Here is a 26,313-nt window from a genome sequence, read left to right as displayed (position 1 = left end):
TGTTGGCCAGGCTGGTTTCGACCTCCTGATCTCAGGTGATCTGCCGCCCTCAGCCTCCCAAAGTGCTGGGATTACAGGCATCGGCAACCACGCCCAGCCTAGAATTGTTTATTTTACTTGGCTTATTCATACGTATTTTCCTGTGGTCTTTTTGTTCCCCCTTCTTAGAATGTCTTCCCTCCCTCATTCCTTTCATTCTGGATCAAGGGAGGGGTGGTGGAAGAAGAAGGGGGCTTGCCCCTATCTTTCTTATGCAGTGGGAGGGAATGCAGGGCTGCCTTCCTGGGGGTGCATCCTGCAGGATGCCGAGGCCCTGCAGTGTCAAGGCCCCGAGCTTGGTTTGATTCTCTGTTGTCACCAAGGTGAAATGCTCAGTGATTGTTGGGCATGGGCTCTGCATTTTCATTTTGCACTGGGCTGGGCTCCTCTGCAAGTTACGTATCTAGTCTCTGAGGAGGTATTCGCCCTGAGAACGTACAAAACATTGTCCAGTGACTCTGCAAATTTCAGCTACACAGGCAGCCTTCTTTCACTTGCCCATGAGCAGGGCCTGTGAGTTCCTGAGTCTGGTTGCTTTGGGGATACTTTTCCCAAGAAGCCTAGGGCAGCGTGAGATTCCCACATTGACCGGCGTAGTGCTGACGAATTTGTGTTTTCTGGTGCCCCCTACAGGACCACTTGTCTTACTTCCACTTTGTGGGGCGGATCATGGGGCTGGCTGTGTTCCATGGGCACTACATCAACGGGGGCTTCACGGTGCCCTTCTATAAGCAGCTCCTGGGAAAGCCCATCCAGCTCTCGGATCTGGAATCCGTGGACCCGGAGCTGCATAAGAGCCTGGTGTGGATCCTGTAAGTATTGACTGATGGTGCACGGTCACCTGGCGTGGGGCACACCACCACCTCTGTTGTCTGTATGCATGTGTGTGCGTGTGTGTATTTTGGGGACGGGTGCGAAATTGAAGAGACACCAAGAAGCCATTGTATTATATAACCTGAAACAAAAAAGAAGGTTCTTTGGGAGGCCAGGGTAGGCAGATTGCTTGAGCCCAGGAGTTTGAGACCGGCCTGGGCAACATCATGAGACCCCACTACTGCAATAAATACAAAAAAACACCAGATCTAGCCAAAAATATATACTCAGTTGCCTTATTTTCCTCGTGATGTTGGGCCAGCTTCTCTTCAGGGACTAGATTCTTTTGTTTCCTTGAATTATGAAGGTAAGATCACGAACATTAACAGGCTACTCCCCAGGCCCAGTGTGGGGCGTGTGTGACACTCACAGGTGTCTCCAGTTAATCTACACAGGGGCCAAGCCTGTATCAAAACAAATTGAACATTTAGGTACCTCTGCATTAGAATTATTCTAGACATTCTGTTAAGGACAGCAGGCAATGACAAGATGAACTGTGAGTGTCACGGGTCTTGCAGATTTCATGGGGATAAAAGATCGGGCTCTGCTCCAGCAGACAGAAGGAATGTGGATGAGTTGGAGTAGGGGCCTCCTAGTTATGTCCCATGTTCCAACTTGAAGAGGGGACTCCAGGGACCAGGTAGAAAATCTTCCACTGAGAGTATTGGCTCGTTGCCTGTTATCCCAGCACTTTGGGAGGCCGAGGTGGGCAGATCACTTGCCCTTTCACTTGAGATCAGGAGTTCGAGACCAGCCTGGCCAACATGGTGAAACCCTGTGTCTACTAAAAACACACACACAAAAAAGCTGGGTGTGGCATGTGCCTGTAATCCCAGCTACTCAGGAGGCTGAGGCAGAACTGCTTGAACCCACGAGGCAGAGGTTGCAGTGAGTTGAGATCGCACCACTGCACTCTAGCCTATATGACAAAGTGAGTCTCTGTCTCAAAAAGAAAAATCCAACCAACTCTCACTCTGCGTACGGCTCAAAAACCATGGCAGACTCAAGAGCTAATTTTCACTTTGAACTGCTTTTGCATTTGAACTGGTTTGGAAAGGCTGGCTCTAAGTGGGGGAAACATATATTTTCTTGGCGTGGCTTCATCTCCAGGTCAATTTCCTGCCTTCTATGCTGCCCGCCTTCTATGAGTGAGGAAGCCAGGAGTCGGGGACATCTGGAACCAGAACTGTGGTCTCTGGGTCCTCCAAGCACCATTTGCTGTGCCGTCCCCATATGGGTTCCGTGTCTACCTGCGGCTGTCCTCTCTCGCAGCCCGGGTCTGGGAGTCCTAAACGCCGTCTGTCTACCAGATGGCCCTACTTGATGTTCCTTTCATTGGCACGTGGTGGCTGAACTCTAACCGATGTCACCTTCTGTCTTCAACAGAGAGAATGACATCACACCGGTGCTGGACCACACCTTCTGCGTGGAACACAATGCCTTTGGGCGGATTCTTCAGCATGAACTGAAACCCAATGGCAGAAACGTGCCTGTCACAGAGGAGAACAAGAAAGAATATGTCAGGTAAGTCACCTGGGGGGCACAAGCAGGTACCTGGGGCACGGCTGAGTTTGCATTTAGTTGCTGTAGCTCATTCGCTGTGTGAGGCCTGCGTGTCCCTGATGGCTGGCTCCTGTGATCAGATCACAGGAACAGAAGCGACTTTCAGAAACCGACAGCTCAGCAGCCATGTCAGGGATCTGCTTGGAGGGGTCCTGATGGGGCCAGGCCTGCCTGAGGGACAGAGCCCACGTGGGGAAGGACTTTCAAGTGACCACCTAATTCTGGATGCAAAGCGGGGGGGGGGGCAAGGAGAGAGCAGCTACTTGGAGGGTCTTGTGATCAGTCTGAGGAAGCCACCCTGTCAGTCTTTTCCACCCCTAAGTTGAGACAAATCCATGTTCAGGCCTAGGCACTGGCAGCTGAGAAGTGTGTGGGCATGGCTGTGTGCCCGGCCGTACTGTGCTGTCCTTTCAAATGCACTTTTAAACATTTTTAAATGTTTAACATTTGATACAGGGTCTTGCCATGCTGCCAGGCTGGTCTCGGACCCCTGGCCTGAAGCGATCCTCTTGCTTTGGCCTCCCAAGGGGTTGAGATTACAGGTGTGAGCCACCATGCCTGGCCAGAACGTGCTTTCAAATCACAGCAACTGATGTGACAAGTCAGGTTCAATCCTGCTGTTTTCAGTAGCAAACCAGAATGAATCAGGGCACGTACTGAGTCATTTTTAACATGATGCCAAGGTTTGGTACTACTAGCTGGTGGAGTTTTTGTGTGTCTTGGTGGGGAGATCTAGAGGGGGCCCCCGATACGTTTCCATGTTTGTCAGACTGTGATATCAGAACCTGCTCAAGGGCTGGGTGTGGTGATTCATGCCTGTAATAGCACTTTCTTTGGGAGGTCAAGGCAGGCAGATCACCTGAGGTCAGGAGCTTGAGACCAGCCTGGCCAACATGGTGAAATCCCATTTCTACTAAAAATACAAAAATTAGCCAGGCATGGTGGCAGATGCCTGTAAGCCCAGCTACTAGGTAGGCTGAGGTAGAAGAACTGCTTGAACCCAGGAGGCGGAGGTTGCAGTGAGCCAGGATTGCGCCACTGTACTCCAGCCTGGGCGAAGTGAGACCTTGTCTCAAAAACAAAACAAAAAAACCAGAACGGAACCTGCCTATGGAAGAAAATCCACTTGGTGTTGCATTCAACTTGTGAGTCTTTCTTCCAGGTTGTATGTAAACTGGAGATTTATGAGAGGAATTGAAGCCCAGTTCTTAGCTCTGCAGAAGGGGTTCAATGAACTCATCCCTCAACACTTGCTGAAGCCTTTTGACCAGAAGGAACTGGAGGTATGTGCCTGCTGTGTGGAGTCCACCCAGGGCGCTCAGGGACTCCCCCGTGGCTGGCGTGTGTCTGTTTTAAATCCTTGATGCAGGGTGTAGCATGCGGTGTTTTCTAGAAAGCCCAGGAGTTGGGGTTCCCAGAGTAGAGTCAGCGGGAGCAACAGCGGGGAGTAGAGGGTGTTTATGTCAGTTGGTAACCAGTGAGATGTCTGCGTGGTGGTCGGAAATCTGAATAATTCCTGGGACGTTGTTCAAGGTGGTTGTGGCTTCTCTCGTTTCAGGATCTCTAGCAGGGAGATCACGTGGCCCTCTCCTTTCCTGGGAGAACCAGGTTCTCCCACAACTTACTGCCTTTGATTCTGGCTGTTACTAGACCAAGAACAAGGGGATACTGTCCTCTCCAGTCCTGCTCATGCGCTTGAACAGTGACTCATTCATCCCTTACTGTCTCTGGTGCGAAACAGCTCAAGCCTTGTAGATTGTTCTCCGAGTCTTTCTACTGCCAGTGAGGAGAGGCTGGGAGCCAAGAGCTTGGATGGGGCAGTAGTTCTGGGGTGAACTTTTTTGTCTTTTTTTTTCTAAAGAGAGTCTTGCTCTGTTGCCCAGTCTGGAGTGCAGTGGTGCAATCATGGCTCGCTGCAGCCTTGACCTCCCAGGCTGAAGCGATCCTCTCACCTCAGCCTCCTGAGTAGCTGCGGCTACAGGTACGTCACCATGCCTGGCTAATTTTTGTATTTGTTGTAGAGATAAGGGTTTCGCCATGTTGCCCAGCCTGGCCTTGAACTCCTGGGCTCAAGCGATCCACTCAACTTCAGCCCCCACAAAGTGCTGGGAATATAGTGGCGTGAGCCACTGCACCCAGCAGGGGGTGAACTTTTTAAGCAAGTTGCAGAAACACATCTGATCTACCCCAACCCCACGTAACTCTTGCTGAATTCTCCTTTCTTCAGACTTGAAACTTCACATGTCCTTGAGTGTCCTGGAGAGACCCTGGGATGTGCTCTTACTCACGGTTAGCTCTGTTCAGTGTCACTGGGTGGTTCTTTGATACTCACTCCTCACCAATGCAGAGCAGAAACCCTGCTTTGGTTATAAGATGATGTCCCATCAGTAGCTGTGCACCGTGGTCCTCGGGGTTGGAGGCCAGCCTGGAGGAGGCAGAGGGAAGCATGTACCACAGGTCTTCTGTTTATAGCTTTCTTCCTGTCTCAACTACTGTCTAGTTTCTTTGGACACAGCCACTGCTTTGTTTGGGAACCGACTTTTCACTTGTGTGTGTGTTGGGTACCTAGGAGGCGTGTACTGATGTGGGTTTATACATTTTGGGAGTAACTCACCTTTTGGCACCTCCTCAGCTGATCATAGGCGGCCTGGATAAAATAGACCTGAATGACTGGAAGTCGAACACGCGGCTAAAGCACTGTGTGGCCGACAGCAACATCGTCCGGTGGTTCTGGCAAGCGGTGGAGACGTTTGATGAAGAAAGGAGGGCCAGGCTGTTGCAGTTTGTGACTGGGTCCACGCGAGTTCCGCTCCAAGGCTTCAAGGCTTTGCAAGGTGACTGACGTGGAGGCGGGGCTATTTGATTATACGTCTCTGCGGGCTGTGGGCAGGAAGAGTGAAGGTGCTGGGATGTTTTCCCGAGACGTGTGCTAGAAAACGGCATAAGGAGCGTTCTCCAGTTATGAATGCTCTGCGCTGCAGAGGTGGCCACCTAGCATGGGCCAGGGGTAAGCAAAGACTGCAGAGCCACTCTCAGGCACAGGGGGTCCCCCTCCTCACTGCTTCCAAAAACCCAAGACGGTCTGGCCAGCAGGGGTCTTTGAAGTGTCTGGGAGGCCTTGCACTTTCCATCTCTGTGAGCCCAGCTTAGCCAAGACCCTGGGTAGGGAGCTGTGGGGGAACCACCCCAGTCTCAGTGGCTCTGAAGCTTGAAGCTGCACACGAACCCCTGCTTAGCCACGAACACACCGAAAGGTGCTGTGATGCTCACTCTGCTTACGCCACTCGGGTTGCCGGAAGTGGGGTGGAATTCTGCGGGAGAGGTGCCGATCTGCCTGTAGCTCATCATTTTACTCTTAGGGCTTGGAGGGGATGCTGCTGGCAGGAGTGTGGTGAAGAGTGCCACCGTACTGAAGTTTAGCTGACCGGACTGTAAATGCTGATAGACATAGACACACTGTGAAGATAGAATATTCCCTCTGACTTGCTGGGTCAAAGGAGGTCATCAGGGCACCTGTCTCTTTTCCATCATGACCTCTGCCTATGGATTTGCTGCCAGGGGCCCAGCATGAATAAAAAGGGGTTGGAGGCTGAGACTCGCTCGTATCTGGGAGCCTCCATCTGCTTGACCAGCCTGACCATGACAGCTGCTCCCAGAGCTTGCTGGAGCCTGTTATTTACAAAGCCTTTCTCCTTCAGTTCTCCCAACAACCTGGAGAGCCTGGCTGAGCGGGAATTAGCCCTATTCCATGGAAGAGGAAGCTGTGACTCACTGTGGTCACGGGATTTATTTTCCCTCCAAGGGGGAAAAAAAACCCTGGAAGGTGTGAGCGATGAGCCAGGGCAGGAATCCAGGCTTCGTGACCATGCCACCATCATCCTGCCCGCAGCAAGCCCATATGCTACTTTCCTGCTTAGAATCTCTGTCATCGTAAGGGTCTCATCAGTCCCCTAATCAGATGGACTTTAGGCCAGTGTCCCTGAAGTGTCTAGAAGGTGGGTCAGAGGTGACCAGGGCTCACCTGACAGGGTCACAGTCCAGTACAGGAGTGCTGGTGCTGAGGGAAGGGAATGACTGGTAGCAGGGCCAGGCAGAGGTGCCAGGGCCCTGCAGGAGGTCTCTGAAGCCCTCACTTGGGCATGTCTGGTCCAGCCTGTCCTGACTCCCCAGGATATCAGGGTTGGAGAGTGTGAAGGGGAGGAGCTAGCTTCCTGCCCCAGGAACCAGGGGGGTGCATTCCAAGACCCTGTGCCCAACATAAAGATGGGATCTCCGCTTGTCCTCAACTCTTCGGGATTCCTGTCCTAACATTGACCTTAGCCCAGGCTGAAATGAGTATCTGTGAATATACAGGAGCAAGGGGCAGCAAAGCCCAGGCCAGTGGCCTCTGTGCCCCTCTTCCCAGTGCCCGGCAGCTAGCGGTCTTTGTGCTGGCCAGCCTGGTGCTCATTTGGGGCTGAGTTTGGGGAGACCTGAGGAAGCAGGGGCCTGGTGCCTCTCCCTGCCCTACAGAATTGGCAGGCCAAGCCATCTGTTCCATAGGGTGGGTACAAATAGCTGTGATCCTCAGGGAACCTATTTGAGCAGGCTCACGGTCAGAGTGTACTTTAGGAGGGTCCTTAGCAGTCCTTGCTCTGCCCCCTGGGATATTCTTAAAATGCCTGAATTTTGGCCAGGTGTGGCCGCTCATGCCTGTAATCCCAGCACTTTGGGAGGCCAGGGGGGGTGGATTACCTGAGGCCGGGAGTTTGAGACCAGCCTGGGAAACATGGTGAAACCCCCGTCTCTAATAAAAATATAAAAATTAGCTGGGCATGATGGCACATGCCTGTAATCCCAGCTACTCGGGAGGTTGAGGCAGGAGAATAACTTGAACCCAGCCATCAGATGTTGCAGTGAGCCAAAATTGTGCCACTGCATTCCAGCCTGAGCAACAGAGAGAGATCATGTCTCAAAAAAAAAGTCTGCATTTTGTCACTTTGATGGCCACTGCAGGCATATCCTAAAACCGGGCCTGTGAACTCCACAGCCCTCTCACAGGACAGCCTGCCTGGGTGTGGGGGCTGGGAATGTGGTCAGGGCCCTGGCTCGTCGGGGGCTGTGTGGCCGGGACGCGCCATGGCTGTGCCTCTGAAGTGCATTAACTAGAATGTTGTCTCGTAAGGTTCTACAGGCGCGGCAGGGCCCCGGCTGTTCACCATCCACCTGATAGACGCAAACACAGACAACCTTCCGAAGGCCCATACCTGGTAAGCACTGCGGCTGGCAGGTCACTGACTCCTGGGGGCCTGTCCTGGAGGCTGCAGGCGGTCACATTAGTTTTGTTTTGAGACCGAGTCTCTGCCAAAATATTTTTGTCATCATCAGAACTCAAAAACCACAGCACCTGAGACAGAAGGAAAAATTCTACAGTTGAATGACAATTCTGAAGCCCTCAAGCAAGTGACTTTTTCCCCAACATGACAGCACTGTATACAGCGGCTTTACTGGCCACGTAACAAAATAGGTATAAGAGGGCCAAAATTATTGCTAAACTTGGTGGGGCGTGGTAGCTCACACCTGTAGTCCCAGCACTTTGGGAGGCCGAGGCGGGTGGATCACAAGGTAAGGAGTTCAAGACTAGCCTGTCCAACACGGTGAAACCCCATCTCTACTAAAAATATAAAAATTACCCAGGTGTGGTGGCACGTCCCTGTAATCCCAGCTACTTGGGAGGCTGAGGCAGGAGAACTACTTAATCCTGGGAGGCGGAGGTTGTGGTGAGCTGAGATCGTGCCATTGTACTACAGCCTGGGAAACAAGACAGAAACTCCGTCTCAAACAACAACAAAACAACAACATAAATCTACAGCATATGTAACCTAAAATTTAAATAGAGATTTTCTCTTGATTTAGTTTTTTGTTTGGTTTTTCGAGATGGAGTTTCACTCTTGTCACCCAGACTAGAGTGCTGTGGTGCAATCTCTACTCACTGCAACCTCCGCCTGCTGGGTTCAAGCAATTCTCATGCCTCAGCCTCCTGAATAGCTGTGATTACAGGTGCCCGGCACCACACCTACCTAGTTTTTGTGTTTTTAGTAGAGATGGGATTTCACCGTGTTAGTCAGGCTAGTCTGGAACTCCTGACCTCAGGTGATCCATCTACCTCAGCTTCCCCATGTGCTGAGATTACAGGCGTGAGCCTCTGCTCCTGGCCTCATGTTATTTTTTAAAGCTGCTTTCAGCTGGGCACAGTGGCTCAAGCCTGTAATCCCAGCACTTTGGGAGGCCGAGGCGGGTGGATCACAAGGTCAAGAGATCGAGGCCATCCTGGTCAACATGGTGAAACCCCGTCTCTACTAAAAATACAAAAAATTAGCTGGGCATGGTGGCACGTGCCTGTAATCCCAGCTACTCAGGAGGCTGAGGCAGGAGAATTGCCTGAACCCAGGAGGCGGAGGTTGTGGTGAGCCGAGATCGCGCCATTGCATTCCAGCCTGGGTAACAAGAGTGAAACTCCGTCTCAAAAAAAAAAAAAAAAAGCTGTTTTCTGATTTGTAGGACTGTGTTTCATTTATGCCAGGTCTCAGTGAGTGGCAGTAGGGCTGTATCAGATGGGACAAGTACCTTGCAGCATGCCACACAAAGGCTATCAGAGTCTAATTTTGTGATGAGCATGTAATTAACACTGGTGTTCAGGTGGAGCATGGCTACCACCCCAGCGTGCTCAAGTCTTCCTTTTTGCCAGGTCTTGTGCACATGTGTGTGTGTACATGCACCTGCTGGTAAGGAAAATTAGCCAGTGTTTCAGTTGGATGTATTAGTTTTCACTTTATCTGACATTTCTAGGTCCCCATCTTCTTGGAATCCTGCTTATGACAGATGCACCCTGTCTATTGACAAATGTTTTCTTCCTAAATTTTAACTTAAAAGTGACTCTCCATAGATTATTCCCTGTATGTTTTAAAAATCCAATCACTTGCACACACTTTGTTGAGACAAGCAGCTGCATCTCCTTGGGGGAACCAGGTCTAGATGCTGCTGAGATGCCCCATGAGGTGGTGGAAGGTTCCTGACTTGGAACCCAAGAATGCGGGATCAAATGTTGGCTGTGACACCCTGACCTGTGATTTGGGGCAAGTGGCTTCATATTTTTTTTTTTTTTTTTTTTTTTTTTGAGACGGAGTTTCGCTCTTGTTACCCAGGCTGGAGTGCAATGGCGCGATCTCGGCTCACCGCAACCTCCGCCTCCTGGGTTCAGGCAATTCTCCTGCCTCAGCCTCCTGAGTAGCTGGAATTACAGGCACGCACCACCATGCCCAGCTAACTTTTTGTATTTTTAGTAGAGACGGGGTTTCACCTTGTTGACCAGGATGGTCTCGATCTCTCGACCTCGTGATCCACCCACCTCGGCCTCCCAAAGTGCTGGGATTACAGGCTTGAGCCACCGCGCCCGGCCTAAGTGGCTTCATATTTTAACTTGGTTTTCCACATCTGTGAAATGGGGATTAATACAGCTGGTCCTGGACCGTGGTCGGTGCCAAGGCCCTGCTCCGAGATGGCTGTGCTGTCCCATTATGGGAACACACCACACTGGGTGGGCTTTTGTCCTTAGCAGTTTAGTGCTTGGAATAAGATGGATATGAAAAGTAGCCTCTGAAGCTTCAGAAAAAGGTGTGCCTGCCCTGGAACCTGGCTCTGTAGAGACAGAAACCGTCCCTAATTGCTCACCCCTAGGAAGTCAAGAAGTCACTCATTGTCCTCTGGGTCACAATTTTGTATTTTTTTGGTTTGCTTCTTAGAGGACATTGTTCTTTCCACAAATATTGGAAACCAGTTTCCCCTTGGAAATACAGAGTCAAAAGTTGAATATTCATTTCATCTTTTAAGGATTTGTCACCTTATTAGTTTTGGGATCTATTTTGTTTTTGCAGGGAATTTTCCAGACTGCCCCATTTTGGTCTCACATCAAATCCCAGAGGAACAGACAGACACACAGTACGTCATCAGTGATGACGTGCCTGACAGCCAGTCTGGGTTACAGGGGCTGCCAAGGAGCATTCCCAGCACAGAGAAGGAATTTCTCCCAAAGACAGGCAAACCAAAAACAAGTGGAAAGCACTGTCCTGATAGAAGCAGTAAATAATAATTTGGTTATGTTTTGGTTGTGAAGGCTGAAGACTTACTCTGCTGTGTGTTGACTGGGCACAGCGGTTCATGCCTGTAATCCCAGCGTGTTGGAAGGCCAAGGCAGGAGGATCACTTGAGGCCAGGAGTCTGAGAGCAGCCTGGGCAACCTAGTGCGACTCTATCTCTACTAAAAAGCAAAAACAAATGAAAAAATCTTTGTATTAGAAGCAGAAAAGCACAGAGGGAACACGGATAACTCATTGCCTCCCCCACCCCACCCCGATTCCTTTCCCCTTCCCAGGCACACGTCTTGCCACCTGTCCTTGGCCTTGAGGTTGGTCCTAGGGCTGGACTGCCCATGTGGCGACTCTTATTCTCTTGTCCTTTTTCAGCTTTAACCGGATCGACATTCCACCATATGAGTCCTATGAGAAGCTCTACGAGAAGCTGCTGACAGCTGTGGAGGAGACCTGCGGGTTTGCTGTGGAGTGAAGAACAACCAAAGGCAACAGAGTCTAGCTCATGGCCACCAGACCAAAAGCATCCAGCTTCTGTGCGCCTCCTGCAAAGCTGGCAGAGGCCCTGGAATTCCGGATCATCTAAGGGGAAAGGGTTATCTCTCTCCTTTCTGTTGCAGGAGGGGGATGGGGGACTTTTGTTGGTGGCTCCCACCCATACATCCCTCCTTATTATAGTACTCCCACCCACTTCCATCACCCATCCGATAAAATGCAGCCAGGGCCTTTGGCTTCGGTCACACAGGATATTCTGCTATGGTTGCAACCCATGTGGTGATTAGGCTCACGGCCCTGAGCTCTTTATAGGAGCATCAGCTCACAGTTGGGGGACTGAGCGTGGTTGACTGAGGGTTTGGAACTGGTGGTTGTCCCAGCTATTCCATCTCTAAACAAACAGCCTGGAGGCCCCTTTTCAATTTGAGCAGCTGCTAGATATCTTACCAGAGCTCAGATTACAAATTTCACATCCCAGCAGCCTGTTATGGGTAGCAGAAATTTCCAATTGAAAAATAACTATATAATAATGTATGCTTATTGGAATTCTGCCACAGCAGGAAGCTTGAATCAAAACGTGTTTCCCCTTTGAAAGGAGAAGAAATTGGAGCAGCTTTTCCTGGAGGCTCAGGATATTTCTTTTCTGGGTATCTTGGCTGAAAATTTTGTTTTACAAAACGAGAAAAATGATCTTTCAAGGGTTCCTTTTGCTGCATTATCTGTCCAGTTTGACTTTTTTTCAGTGAAAACACAAAGTCACAGAGTGTATAAAAGAACAGACCAAAACCAGCCCTAGAGCCAACTAGTCAGTCCCAAAGCTGTGAGCTCTGTGCCACTGTTGTCCATAGAAGCATCGCCTGTGTCACTGAAAATACTAGTGAACCACGATGCGGCAACTGCTAAGAGCTAAACTAACAAAATGGTGTTATCATGGCTGCTGGCTTGGTGTGAACTCGCTTAAAAGCAATGGGGAAAGGATAACCTCGAGGCGAATCCACCCAAAGATACTGTCTACAAAAGCAGGGTGTGGACGCAAACCTGTGACCACAGGGGTGGGGGTCGACTACACACTGCCTCATGCGGCCCCTTTCCCAGTGGCAGCCGGTGACGATTGCTACTCGGTTCGCTTGCCCAGATGTCTTCGTACGATGAGCAAGGCCAAAAGCAAGCCTAGACTCGAAGTTTCTGACACCATCTACAGTTTGCACAAAAGTCAAACAGTGTTTTATCTTAAAGTGGCTTGATGTCCAGTAGCTGAACTTTGGCAAAAAAACAGCAGCAACCAATGTTCCTGTATGGTTTCTTTGTTGTTGTTTTTGTTTGGGGGTGGGGGCAAGTACAGGGTAATTCATTAGCAAGACATTTCACTGCTGTCGAAGTCTCTGGGATCCCGTTGTGGGTCTGAGATAGCCTGGGAAGGACCTTGCAGATGACTGTTTTATCTGTTCTTTTTGTCACTGTTACCTTCTGGGCTGCTGAGGTTCTAGAATGGAAGGGCTGCCAAATGAGGTTTGCTGCAGGAGGAAAGTTTAATCCCTTATGCCAAAAGTCCAGGCCAAATGGTGGGCTTAGCCTCTTTCAAAAGTTCTGCCTTGCCCCAGGTGGGCCTATCCTGTGTCTCATTCACCATGATGCTTCCTGAGGGCGTTCTAGAAGCCCATTCCCCAGTGGCTCTATCCAGCCTTTCCTTGCATCTTCTTCTTGAAGGCGAGGAAGTGAAAACTACAGACCTCCCCCGGAGAGCCCACTCTATCTTGAGCCTAACTCGCGGGAGGCGGGAGAGACATCCATCCAAGAACTGAAGCAGCCTCCGGGATGAGGTCAGAAGTACCACCTGATTTTCCTGGTGGTGGTATCCAAAATCTGCAGTAATTAGGAAGGAAACCAGGGTCTTGTGGTTTAAAAGACTTTGAAGCAGGAATGTTGCATCTGACGCCTTTAAAACTACCTTTTTGCTGTTGGGAGGAGTCAGAGGCGAGCCTTAGCAGCTGTACCCGCCAGCCCCAGGCTGGTCAGTGCTGCCCTGCCTTTCGTGCCGCGTGTCGCTTCAGCCCAGAGCCAGAGGGCTGTGTCCTCCACCGGTGGCCCCGGCGGACACATGCGTTCCCATGCGTTCCCGTCCCCAGCCCAGCCCGTCTCTGCTTTTCCACTTCCACCTGCGTGTGGGTTTGCGCCTTGTCATCGGTCGTGTGAGTGTCGCAGACCTTTCCAGAGCTCCAGCTCACTCCTTCCAAACAGGCCTCCCTGTCAGTGGCACTGCACACCTAGAACCTTCAGTTTCCATGACGGTTGGTTTAGTCCTTTTGAACCACCCCCAAGAACTCAATATGGTAAGCAAACGGTAAAAGCTCCCGACTGTTCTACTTTGGGTCTGCGCAAAGCCCGTTCATATGTGATCTCTGCGTCGCCCTTCTCAGTGGTCCCAGGCGATCCAGCCATGCCCCCCGCCCCTCTGCCCACATGCTTCAGGGGCCCAACCTTTCAGGCTTGCCCTCACCAGCGGCCATCAGCCGACACTCAGGGATGCAGCAAACACCACTCCACCAGTGCTTTCAGCAGGAAGAGCCGAGGCTGCCTGGGAGGCCCTGGGCGATGGGAAAAGGGCTCTCTCAAATTCTGAAAAGAGAATCTGCCCCCCAGATCGAATTCCGACCCCTAACTTGTTCGGCCATATGGGTCGAATTCAGATTAGGTGGGTCACCCAATCTGAGATGTCAGGAAAGGCCTTCTGCAGAGAAAATGTCTCCCCCACCCCGCCATCTGCAGCCAGGTGTGTGCCGCACGGCAGCCTTCCCAAAACACAGTATGGATTTTAAAAATTTGTTTATTTTTGTTTCTCAACCACTTTATAATGTATTTTTAATTTATTTTGTAACGTCTTGTTTTTAAGTATTGCTGCTATCCTTCCCACTGTTTTTATCGCTGATTTATTTTGTGAAAGTTGTACACTAATGTTCTGTTTTATGTCAAAATCAAAAGTATTTAATGATATACTAGTTCTATTTAATGTGGTTATGGAACCAGCTGGAAACACAAAACAAACAGTGATTGTACAGCAGGCTGGACCCAGGAGGTCAGGTTCATTTTGTTACATATGCAATAAACTCACGACTTTACATTTTTGGCGTCTGTTACTTTGGTGTGGAAATGAGATTCCAATATCTTTGCAACCCCACAAGAAAGGAAGTGTGTAGGCAGGAGTGCTGGCAATAAGGACAGACTCGTCGGGGAACTGACAGCGCTACGGCGATCGGTTAAAAGCGCTCTATCAGGCAAAAACATGGAGTTGAGAAAGGTTAGAATTTCTTTGCACACTTTTCCCCCCCTTTTTTCCTTTAAAACAATTGTAGTAAAAGCTGGGTGCAGTGGCTCACGCCTGTAATCCAGCACTTTGGGAGGCTCAGGCTGGCGGATCACGAGGTCAGGAGATTGAGACCAGCCTGGCCAACATGGTGAAACCCCATCTCTACTAAAAATACAGAAATTAGCTGGGCATGGTGGCGTGTGCCTGTAGTCCCAGCTATTCGGGAGGCTGAGGCAGAAGAATCGCTTGAACCCAGGAGGCAGAGGTTGCAGTGAGCCAAGATCGCATGACTGTACTCCACCTTGGTGACAGAGTGAGACTCCATCTCAAATAAATAAATGAACAAATAATGCAATTGTAGTAAAGTACTGTCAGCCCTACATATTTGTGGATTCCACATCCATGGATTCAACCGGGGATCAAAAATATTCTTTTTGGCTGGGTGTGGTGGCTCCTGCAATCCTACTTTGGGAGGCCAAGGTAGGTAGATCACATGATGTCAGGAGTTGGAGACCAGTCTCAGCTTCTTGGGAGGCTGAGGCATAAGAACTGCTTGAACCTGGGAGGTGAAGTTTGCAGTGAGCCGAAATCGCACTACTGCACTCCAGCCTGGGTGACACAGCGAGACTCCAGCTCAAAAAAAAAATTAAAAAAAAAAAAAAAAAAAAAAAATATATATACACACACACACACACACACACACACACACACACACACACACACACACTTGCATCAGAACATGCATAGATTTTTCATTATTCCCTAAACCATACAGAATAAAAACTCTTTACAAGGCCTTTATGCTGTATTAGGAATTATAAGCAATCTAGAGATGTTTTAAAATACACAGGAGGATGTGCATGAGGATGACTCTTACTTGTTTAAGACAGAGTCTGTCACCCAGGTTACAGTGCAGTGATACAATCCTGGCTCACTGCAACCTTCGCCTCCTGGGTTCAAGTGATTCTTCTGCTTTGGCCTCCGAGTAGCTGGGACTACAGGAGTATGCCACCATGCCCAGCTAATTTTTGTATTTTCAGTAAAGATAGGGTTTCGCCATGTTGACCAGGCTGGTCTTGAACTCCTCCACCCACCTGACATTCCAGAGCGCTGGGATTACAGGTGTGAGCCACCACACCTGGCATTATTGACATCTTAACAAAGTTACGTCTTCCAATCTATGAACATGGGATGTCTTTTCAATTTACTTAAGTTTTAACTTATTTACACAATATTTGGTTTTCAGCAGACAAATGGCAAGTCTTTCACCTGCTTGGTTAGATTTATTCTTTTAGATGCTATTATAAACATAATTGCTTTAAGTTATTTTGTGTATCATTTGTGGCTGGTATATAGAAACATAACTGCATTTGTGGGTCAATCTTGTACCCTAAAACTTGGCAAAAATTGATTTCCTAGCTCTAGTGGCTTTCTTGTGAATTCTCTGTCATTTTCTATTTGTAGGAGATAGCTCTGCCTGTTCCTTCCAATCCGGATGCCTCCAATTTCTTATCTATTCGCTCTGGCTTATACTTTCCTGCAGAATGTTGAACAGCTGTGGTAAAAGTGGGAATTTTTGTCTTGTTCCTGATCTCAGGGGAAATGCTTACATATATAGTACAATGCCCTTCTGTATCAGTTGAGATGTACATGTTTTTTTCCCTCTGTTCTATTAATGTGATGTGCTACACACTGATTGATTTTCTTATGTTGAGCCACCCTTCTCTTCCTGAGATAAATTCCACTTGGCTGTGGTAAATAATCCTTTTATTATGCTCTTGGGGCCAGGCACGGTGGCTCACGCATGTAATCCCAGAACTTTCGGAGGCCAAGGTGGTCAGGAGTTCGAGATCAGCCTGGCCGACATAGTGAAACCCTGTCTCTACTAAAAATACAAAAATCAGCTGGGTGTGGTGGTAGGCGCCTGTAGTCCCAGCTACTCAGGACGCCGAGGCAAGAGAATCGCTTCAACCTGGGAGGTTGCAGTGAGCCAAGAGCACCACTGTATTCCAGCCTGGGTGACAGAGTGAGATTCCATCTCAAAAAAAGGAAAAAGCTGTTGGATTCAATTTGCTAATACTTGGTTGAGGACTTTTACATCTGTATTCATAAGGGATATTGATCTAGAGTTTTCTTGTAGTGTTTTTGTCTGGGTTTCAAATCACAGTAATGCTAGCCTCATAGAATAAGTTAGGAAGCATTATTTCCTTTTCAACTATTTGGAAGGGTTTGCGAAAGACTAGTATTGATGGAATTCACCAATGAAGACATCTGGTCTTGAGCTTTTCTTCATTGGGCCATTTTTGATTTTTGATTCAATCTTCTTACTAGTTACCAGTCTATTCAGATTTTCTGTTTCTTCATGATTCGGTCTTGGTAGGTTGTAGATTTCTAGGAATCTATCCATTCCAACTAGGTTATTCAATTTGTTGGCATACAGTTGTTCAAAATACACTAATAATACTTTATATTTCTGTAAAATTGGTCATCATGTCCCCTCTTTTCTGATTTTAGTTGATCTTTCTTAATCATCTAAAGTTGTCAATTTTGTTGATCTTCTTTGAAGAACCAACTCAGCTTCATTGATCTTTATCATTTGTCTAACCTTTCTTCTGCTATAATATTCATTTTCTTACTGCTGTTAGCTTTGGATTTAGTTTTTTCTTTCTAGTTCCTTAAGGTATAATGTAGGTTGTTCATTTTTAACCTTCTTTTTAATATAAATATTTACAGCTTTAAGTTTCCTTGGTCATGGTGAATAATCCTTCTTAGCACTGCTTTCACTACATTCCGTAAATTTTGGTATGTTGTTTTCATTTTCATTTGTCTCAAGATATTTTCTAATTTCCCTTGTGATTTATTCTTTGACCCACTGGTTGTTTGTTTAAAAGCATCTTGTTTCATTTCCACATGTTTGTGAATTTCCCAGTTTCCTTCTGTTACTGATTTCTAGCTTCATTCCATTGTGGTCAGAGAAAATACTTTGTATGACTTCAGTCTTAAATGTATTAAGACTTGTTTTATGATCTCTCTGGAGACAGTCCGTTCTGGAGAATGTTCCATGTGCATTTGAGAAGAACATGTATTCTGCTTTTGCTGGGCAAAATGTTTTGTATATATCTGTTCAGTCCAGTTGATCTATAGTGTTGTTCAAAAGTCCTATATTTCCTTATTGATCCTCTGTCTAGTTATTCTATTAATAATTTATCAAAAGTGGGGTATTGGGCTAGGCGCAGTGGCTCATGCCTGTAATCTCCACACTTTGGGAGGCTGAAGTGGGTGGTTCACTTGAGGTCAAGAGCTTGAGACCAGCCTGCCTAACATGGCGAAACCTGTCTCTAATATACAAAAATTAGCCAGGTGTGGTGGCGCATGCCTGCAATCAGCTACTCTGGAGGCTGAGGCAGGAGAATCGCTTGAACCCAGGAGGCAGAGGTTGCAGTGAGCTGAGATTGTATCACTGCACTCCAGCCTGGGTGACAGAGCAAGACTCCATCTCAAACAGACAGACACAAAAAAGTTGAGTACTGAAGCTTTGTACTATTAAAATGCAGCTATTTCACCCTTCACCTTTGTTAGTGTTTGCTTGAGTCTCTCTGGGTTTGTCCTAGTTGGAAAATTGTTGAGCTTCCCAAGTCTGTATGTCCATTTCTTTCTTCCAAGCTGGGAAAGTTTTGTCCATTATTTTTTCAAATAAGCTCTGTCCCCTTCCTGTCTCTCTTCTCTTTCTAGAACTTCCATAATGCCTAAATTGGACATCTTGATGTGTCCCATAAATCCCCTGGGCGCTTCGTATTTTCTTTTTGCTCCTGCAGTTCAGTGATTTCAAATGATCAGTTTTCTAAGGTCTCTGATTCTTTTGCCTGTTTGAGTTGGCTGTTGAACCCCTGTATTGAATACTTCATTTACTGTATTTTTCAGCTTCAGAATTTGCTTCTTTTAAATAATTTCTATTTGTTGTTGATATTCTCGTTTTGTTCATACATCTCTGTCCTGATCTCCTTCAGTTCTTCGTCACGTTCTCCCTTAGATCTCGGAGCATATGAAAGACAACTGTTTTAAAGTCTTTTCTCACAAGTCTGATGCCTTTGTTTCTTCAGGGATGGTTTCTAGAGATACATTTTGTTCCTTTGAATGGGACATGTTTTCCTGTTTCTTTCTTTTTTATTCCTTGCGATTTTTTTTTTTTTTAAACTGGGCATTTGCAAAAGCAGTCATCTCTTCCAGTCTCTGAAGACTGGTAAGGAAAACCTTCACTAATTCAGAGGGTATATCCTAATATTTGGTATCAGCCCAAGGTGACAGCTTAAGGTCATTTCAGGTCTTTCTGGGGCCTCCATTTTTCTTTGGCTTTTACCATATACATGGATGCTTTTAAAAGTCTTAATTTCTCAAAGGGTCTTAACCCAGCTGCTTCTAAGGATTAAGATGTTCTCTTATATTATTCTGCCCATAATCTCTTGTGCCAGGTATCCACTGTAGTCCCCCTGGCAGCTTTTACATGTCATGCCTGCTACTGCCTTTCATGGCTCTTGATCTGAACTGTTACCTTCCCTGTTTAACCTCTGAGTCAGGTTGTAATCCCAGCACTTTGGGAGGCCGAGGCGTGTGGATCATGAGGTCAAGAGATCGAGATCATCCTGGCCAACATGGTGAAACCCTGTCTCTACTAAAAGTACAAAAAATTAGCTGGGCATGGTGGCATGTACCTGTAATCCCAGCTACTTGGGAGGCTGAGGCAGAAGAATCACTTGAACCCAGGAGGCAGAAGTTGGAATGAGTGGAGATCACACCAGTGCACTCCGGCCTGGGCAAGAAGAGCATAGCTCCATTTCAAAACAAAAACAAAAACACAGCCACCAGAAAAGGACAAATACTGCATGATTCCACTTATATGAGGTCTCTAGGGTCATCACATTCACAGAGACAAAGTAAAATAGTAGTTGGTAGGAGCTGGAGGAAGGGCTGATGGGGAGTGGGTGTTTTGATGAGGGCAGATTTTTCTGAATGGGAAGATGTACAAGTTCTTGAGATGGATGGTGGTGACGGTACATAATACCACTGAACCATGCACTTAAAATGAATTCAAATGGTCAATTTTTATGTTATACATACCTTACCACAAGCATAAAAAGAAGTCTGATAATAGTACTTGCCTTGAAATGGTGTTTGGAGAATAATGGTGTTTGGAGGTTGCAGTGAGCCGAGATCATGCCACCGCACTCCAGCCTGGGCAACAGAGCAAGACCTCGTCTCAAAACACACACACAAATACACAAACAAAAAAAACCAATATTTTAGCAGAAACAGAAAAAGACATCTTCAAATTTATATGAAATTGCAAGAGATCCCAAATCCAAAACAGTCTTGAAAAAGCAGCACAAAGTCAGAAAACTTACACTTTCTGGTTTAAAATCATACCAAAAAGCTCCGGGAAGCAAAACACTCTGGTGGCATACGGACAGACACAGGGACCAGCTGAACAGAACAGAGAGCCCAGAAATAAGCTCTCCACACTGTACACAGTCAACTAACTTTTTGACAAGGGTGCCGAAAACCTTTTTAACAGACTGTCTTTTCATCAAAATGATGCTGGGAAACTGGATATCCACAAGTCAAAGAATCTGGCTGGACGCTTAGCTTACAGCACATATACAAATTAACTCGAAGCGGACCAAAGACCAAAAGTTAAGTGTTAAAACTAAAACTCTCAGAAGAATATGTAAGGGAAAAGCCTCATGGCATTAGATTTGGCAATGATTTTTTTGGTATTACATGAAAAGCACAGGCAACAAAAGGAGAAATAAATGGAACTACATCGAAATTCAAAATTTTTGAGCATCAACTGACACTATCAACAGAGTGAAAAGGGTACCCACACAATATCAGAAATCATTTATAAACCATTTATCTCCAAGGGCTTACTATCCAGACTATATAAAGAACTGTGAGTCAGCAACAAAAACAACCCAGTTGAAAACCATGTAGAGGACTAGAAATGACACATCTCCAAAGAAGATAAACAACTGGCTCACAAGCATATGAAAAGCTGCTCAGCCTCACTCATCAACAGGGAAATGCAAATCAAAATCGCAATCAAGTACCACTTTGTGCCTAATAGGATGGATGTCATAAAACAAAAACAAACAAACAGAGCATCGCAAGTGTTGGCAAGAATGTGAAGACACAGAAAACCACATGTACTGCTGGTGGGAACGTAAAATGATACAGCTGCTATGGAAAACAGCATGGCAGTTCATCACATAGTTAAAGACAGAATTCCTACATGATCCAGCAATCCTACTTCTGGCTGTATAACCACAGCAACTAAAAGGAAACTGAACAAGTATCTGCGAGCCTATGTTCACAGGAGCATTATTCATAGTGGACAAAAGCAATAGACCGATGAATAAGCACAACGTCTACACAGACAAGGAAATGCAATTCAGCCTTCAAAAGAAAGAGTCTGACACACCCATGGATGAGCTTTGAGGTCACTGTGCTAAGTGACATAACACAGTCACGCAACACCAGGTACCGTGGCTCACACCTGTGATCCCAGCACTTTGGGAGGCTGAGGTGAGTAATTGCCTGAGGTCAGGAGTTCGAGATCAGCCTGGCCAACATGGTGAAACCCCATCTCTACTAAAAAATACAAAAAATTAGCCGGACGTGGCAGTGGGTACCTGTAATCCCAGCTATGCGGGAGGCTGAGGCAGGAGAATCCTTGAACCCGGGAGGCAGAGGTTGCAGTGAGCCAAGACGTCAGTGTACTCCGGCCTGGGTGACAAGAGTGAAACTCTGTCTCAAAACAAAAACAAACAGAAAACAGTCAGAAAAGGACAAATATTCCATGATTCCACTCATATGAAGTCCCTAGAGTCATCAAACGCAGAGACAGAAAGTAGAATGGTAGCTGGCAGGGGCTGGGGGAGGGGCTGATGGGGAGTGAGTATTTAATAAGGACAGATTTTTCCGAATGGGAAGATGTACAAGTTCTGGAGATGGATGGTGGTGAAGGTACATAATGCCACTGAACTGTGCATTTAAAATGAATTCAAATGGTCAATTTTGTTACACATACCTTACCACAAGAATAACAAGAAGTCTAATAATAGCACTTGCTTTGAAATGGTGTTTGGAGAATAAGGGCACAGTCCCTGCGTGGTCTGGACCCTCCTCACTGTGGAGCCGGCAGCCTCCCAGGCCCAGCTCCCAGCAGTGCTGTGTTGGGGTGGACAGAGCTGAGGCTCCTGGTCACCGAGTTGCTGCCTGAAGGGCGCCTGCATCCAGCTCTTTGATCTTTCCACGTGGAGTTCAGGAGATGCCAGATATTCACTGGGGAGGCGATACCTCCCAGTTTGGCCGTTCCGAGGCTGGTTTTCCCAACAACCAGAAGGAGGGCATGGGTGAGCCTGGCAGGGAGCCAGGCCTCTTCCTCACCAGTAGCGCCAGCTCCAGACTCCGTTCTCCAGCGTGAAAGACAAATGTCCCCCAACCCTAATGCCACCCACATATCTACACAGACACCATGCTCCATGGAATGAAAGACAACTCACTCAGTGGCCTATACCTTGTCATACGCAATGCGGACACTCGCAGGGGCATGGTCTCTGCTCAGGCCTGATGCCAGCAGGACACCCATCCACTGCCAGACAGGCATGCAATCACTCATTTGCAAAGCACGGCTCCCATCATTCCAGAACCCACGACACAGCCTCACAAAGACAACTCTTTGCAAGGAGCTGGGAAGTAACTTGAGTCCAGTCAGATTGGCAAAAACGGCCTCCCGGCCTTGACCTGTGGCCCAGGGAGCAGCATGGGGGCTTGGAGTCAGGCTGGATGGGGTTCAATCTCGGTTTCTCCACAACTGCTTCAGATCTTGGACAAGCTTCTCACCTTCTCGGAGCTGGAAACGCCCCCTCAATAAAGTGGGGAACAGCCCCTCTGGCCTGAGGACTGGAGCCCAGCATAAAGACATTGACCACAGCTGCCAGCACTGCCCACTGCAAACCAGCCTGCGCCCAGGTTGTAACCCAGCAACAGAACCAACTGTGATCCAAGGCTGCCAACGGACATCAGATCATGGCCCTTTCATTTGACTCTGCGGTGGGATTTGAGTCAACTCAGCCGTAGGCATCATTTTGTGGTCGCCCGGAACAATGGCAGGTAAATGGAAGGCAATGAGAGTCGAGGGCTGGAGAAGGTTCTGTGGCCTGGGGCAGAGGCCCAGAGAGGGCTCCGTGTTGCCCCGTGCCCTGGGTCCTGTAAAGGGTCATCTTCCTGGAAGAAACGTCACACTTCCCAACAGGCAAGTCCTTTCCGATTGAGGGCCGGTCACATTAGCCCTGGAGTGGCAACCTCATCCCTCTTCCTGAGCTGTTTCTGGCATCAGGGCACGTGCTCCTCGGGGACTGCCCCTCCCATGTGAGGGCAGGCCTGGCCACGGTACACACTGGATGAAGCACGTGGAGGAGGTGGAGCTGGGCGCAGAGTGCTTCATGCTGAGCCTCCGGGCATGCTTCAGGCACACTCTGCACATGCTCCACACATGCATGTTACATGGCAGCAGCCTGGAAACACAACACAGCTGAGGGCCCTGGGTCCCGGCACCTTGACCCGCTGCTGAGGTTGGGCCACCATTCCTCGTCGCTGTGACTGAATACTCTCTGAGCTGGCTTCCCCTGTGATCACAGCAGTACTGTGCCTACCCGGGCAGTGCACGCCGTCACCAAGATGCTACACTGAGGAGCCCACACTGCCTCTGGGGCCTCTGCTTCCCAAGGGGCTGAGGGACGTTGAGAGGGAAGAAACCTCTCATGGAAACAAACATTTTAACATAAATAATGGACAATAAACCCTTTTATAAAATATTTATTCTAAAAAAAAATCACACTGTACAAATTTAGATAGAACATTCTCAATGCTCAGATTTATAAAAATGTGAACAGAAAGACTGAAGTAGCAAAGGAACTTACATTTCTGTTTTGTCTTTTTAAATTAGGAAGGTAAAAGTGATTTTTCTTCAGGTACAATGATAGTAAACGTCTAGAAGACTTCCAAAGAGCCAGAAATAAAAAGCGCAGGAGCCTCCTGCAGACTCTCAGTTCTGTCTCCACCAGCAGAATCCAGGTGGATGTGGTGTGGCGCTCCCGCAGGGCGACCCGACCCACGGATCCACACCGAACACTCAGCGAGAATCCCAGGGCGGGCTGCGTACAACCTAAAACTGTGCTCAGAAAAACCAGCACGATCAGTTCATCATCTCCTGTGTCTCAAACAAAATGGGTTTTCTGTACACTTGTTACAAAGGTCTGTACAAAAGCACGAAGCTGCTGTGAGGTTTTAAAAATGGACGGTTGGGAGCTGCTCGTACGGTTCCACCTGTACATTCACAGAGGGAGGACACCATAAAAAAAGGACTCACCCAGAAATCCCAGACTGGAGAATCCTGGTTTCTTAAAAGATCATTTAAAAGCCTGGAGCAAGTTCCAGCTCTACCATTTCTAACCGCCTCGCCCACAGTCGTCACCAGCTCCCTCTTTCTCACACAAACTATCAGGAAAGTAACTGCAACCCAGTGAAACGGCAGGACTTTCGCGAATAAAATGAACGAGGCAGAGAGAAGTGGCAAAAGCCGCGGGCTCAGAGCCTGGGGCTCCCTTCACATTCCGGGTGGCTGAGGCGGCCGCAGTCACAGCCAGGGGTGCCAGGCGGGGTCCATGCGGCACAGGTTGTCCAGGCTGTTTGCTGCGGCCACCAGGGTGTTCACCTTGCTCTCCCCGCCTTCAAACTGGGCGAGGTTGTGCAGGCGGGTCATGATGGCGGTCACGGCTTTCTGAACTAGGGACACCAGCTGCTGGCTGTCCATGTTCTCTGGCTGCCCGGCGGCTGAGAGAGGAGAGGACGTGTCCTCCTGCGTTTTTTTGTGCCAAGCAATGATCTCGTCCCGGAGCACGGTTTTCAGAATGCCATCCACCTGCGTGAGGGAGAGAATGTGAGGACTTGTGATGAACCAAGAACAGCCCGGAGGGGCAGCTTCCTCACAAGGCAGGGCTCAGCCACAGCGGCTGCCCAGCGCCACCAGGGCTGGTCAAGCCTCAGTACTGGACCAGGCCATGTGCCCTCAGGACGGGCTGGGGAAGCCGCTGGGGGACACATGCTCTCCTCCACTTGAAGCAGCAGCCAGAGGCCTCGGTGCTGGCAGCACAAACCAGGGTGGCACAGGCGGCCACACTGCGACTGGGGCTCCATCCGCTTATTTACTTGACGCCTTCCAGCGTCTGCTGAGTGTCAGGCAGGCCTGTTCCAGGCACTACAGCCGAGAGTGAACCAAAGAGAAAACTATCCCCTGCCCTCACAGCAAAGAAGGATGTACCCCAGGGGGTGCTGGCCATGGGAGAAAAACGCGGAGCCCACGAGGCAGATAAGCAGCTCCTACAAGGCCGTGACGTGCATGCACCTGAGCAGCTCTGGCCTGCGCCGGACGATGCAGAGACCCACCTTGAAGTTCGGCTGCGCGAAGCACCGGGCCACCGCGATCATGGACGCCGTCAACGGGCCGGAGACGCCGATGGTGGTCAGAAACTCAGAAATGTTGGGCGTGAGGCGGAATGGGACGGGACGGTTGGCATCCAGGTCTCCAGTCGCGTCGTTTATGTCAAATCGAAAGTAGGCAACATTCAGTTTGCCAGTGTCCTAAATTTCAGAAGGAGACACTTTAGGAACTTCAACAGAAAGGCGATATCTTGAGGAGAGGATTTGGCTGTTCAAACCCGCTTACCTGAGCGATCTGTAACATCTCGGGGTTGAGTCTATTCAAATGCAGGACGAATTCCGCAAAGCCTATCAGAGCCAGCTGGATGGTGAACATCTTGCGGAACGTCCAGTAGTCTGTGGCGTTGGGGAAGGTGTGCAGCGCCCACTCCTTCAGCATGCTGCGCGGCACCATGTTGCTCTGAACCTCCTTGAGGATGTCGCGAAGGACCTGAGGTACATCGATCCATGACACTTCCACCTAACTCACCGGTTGTTTTTTGCAAAAGAAAAACTCTCAAATTGCAATTAGTCTTTCACTTAGCAGCAAGAGTAAATTCTGGTGAGAGATTTGACACATGCATTGTTATTTGACTGAACATGAGGCGGCACAATACGGCTCTGTTTCCCTCTAGGGTTTGCTGCCGTCCCCTCTGAAGCACCAATGCAGCTGGTCTGCACCAAAGCCTGTTACCTGATACGCAACACCTGACGAGAATGCAGATAAATATCGAAACACTTCCACCCTTGCTGACCACAGAATTTATCAGACCAATTAACACAACAAAAGAGCCGACGCCAGCAGTGCCACTTCCAACCAAGACCGTATACCGAAGACAAATGTTTCACAACCTGAAGGAGCTGCTGTAAACACACACGCCACACTTGAGACTGATCTGATCTCTGGACTGGAGACTCAGACCACTGCAGACACCACCACTCGGTGAGTTTACTGAGATAATGAAGCTCCTGTTCCACCATTTGGTATAGGCCCAGGGTCTCTTCTCAGTTAAGTCTGATCCCCGTGCTCCAAACAGCCGTCAGAAAGCAGGCCCTTCTGCCGGCAAGAACCAGGCAGGCCGCCCATGACACATGCAGCTCGTCTGTCAAATGGCAAGAAGCACTTCTGAGACCTCAAGGATTTCCAAAATCTGCTCCTCAAGCAGTGAGCATGCTGCCAAAACCCATCAAAATCAACCTTTTCAGAACTCTAGAAATTAAAGGCTTGCAACAGTCTGAGGAAAAGGCTGACTCCTGGTGAGAACAGCGAGTGCGCTGCCAGTTCACTGTGCGCTGTTCCCACTCACTTCTCCCCAGCTCCACAGGAGCCTGGAAATCCAGCCGCCTCACCACTGTGGGAGCTGTGAAAATCGGCAG

General features: G+C 48.6%; 2 protein-coding genes across 15 annotated transcripts in view; one reads left to right on the top strand and one right to left on the bottom strand.

The window, feature by feature from the left end:
* Nucleotides 1-14,580, top strand: part of SMURF1 (SMAD specific E3 ubiquitin protein ligase 1) — a 121,810-nt gene extending 107,230 nt beyond the window's left edge. For 2 of the 3 annotated variants that reach the window (XM_074390435.1, XM_039460279.2), the window contains 6 exons: nucleotides 673-851; nucleotides 2,299-2,436; nucleotides 3,638-3,758; nucleotides 5,108-5,309; nucleotides 7,640-7,724; nucleotides 10,977-14,580. In XM_074390435.1, coding sequence (XP_074246536.1) covers nucleotides 673-851; nucleotides 2,299-2,436; nucleotides 3,638-3,758; nucleotides 5,108-5,309; nucleotides 7,640-7,724; nucleotides 10,977-11,076 — 825 coding nt within the window. In that variant the 3' untranslated portion in view covers nucleotides 11,077-14,580. The remainder of the gene's footprint in view (nucleotides 1-672; nucleotides 852-2,298; nucleotides 2,437-3,637; nucleotides 3,759-5,107; nucleotides 5,310-7,639; nucleotides 7,725-10,976) is intronic. The other variant, XM_039460280.2, reaches the window with a different exon arrangement.
* An 8,678-nt stretch (nucleotides 14,581-23,258) lies between these two features.
* Nucleotides 23,259-26,313, bottom strand: part of TRRAP (transformation/transcription domain associated protein) — a 133,079-nt gene continuing 130,024 nt past the window's right edge. For all 12 annotated transcript variants that reach the window (XM_074390423.1, XM_074390419.1, XM_074390416.1 and 9 more), the window contains 3 exons: nucleotides 25,184-25,387; nucleotides 24,904-25,098; nucleotides 23,259-24,379 (listed from right to left, as the gene is read on the bottom strand). In XM_074390423.1, the coding sequence (XP_074246524.1) occupies nucleotides 24,095-24,379; nucleotides 24,904-25,098; nucleotides 25,184-25,387 (684 nt within the window). In that variant the 3' untranslated portion in view covers nucleotides 23,259-24,094. The remainder of the gene's footprint in view (nucleotides 24,380-24,903; nucleotides 25,099-25,183; nucleotides 25,388-26,313) is intronic.

This window comes from Saimiri boliviensis, chromosome 20, assembly GCF_048565385.1.
Source record: "Saimiri boliviensis isolate mSaiBol1 chromosome 20, mSaiBol1.pri, whole genome shotgun sequence".
NCBI lineage: Eukaryota > Metazoa > Chordata > Mammalia > Primates > Cebidae > Saimiri > Saimiri boliviensis.
This window is presented reverse-complemented; position numbering and strand designations above follow the sequence as displayed.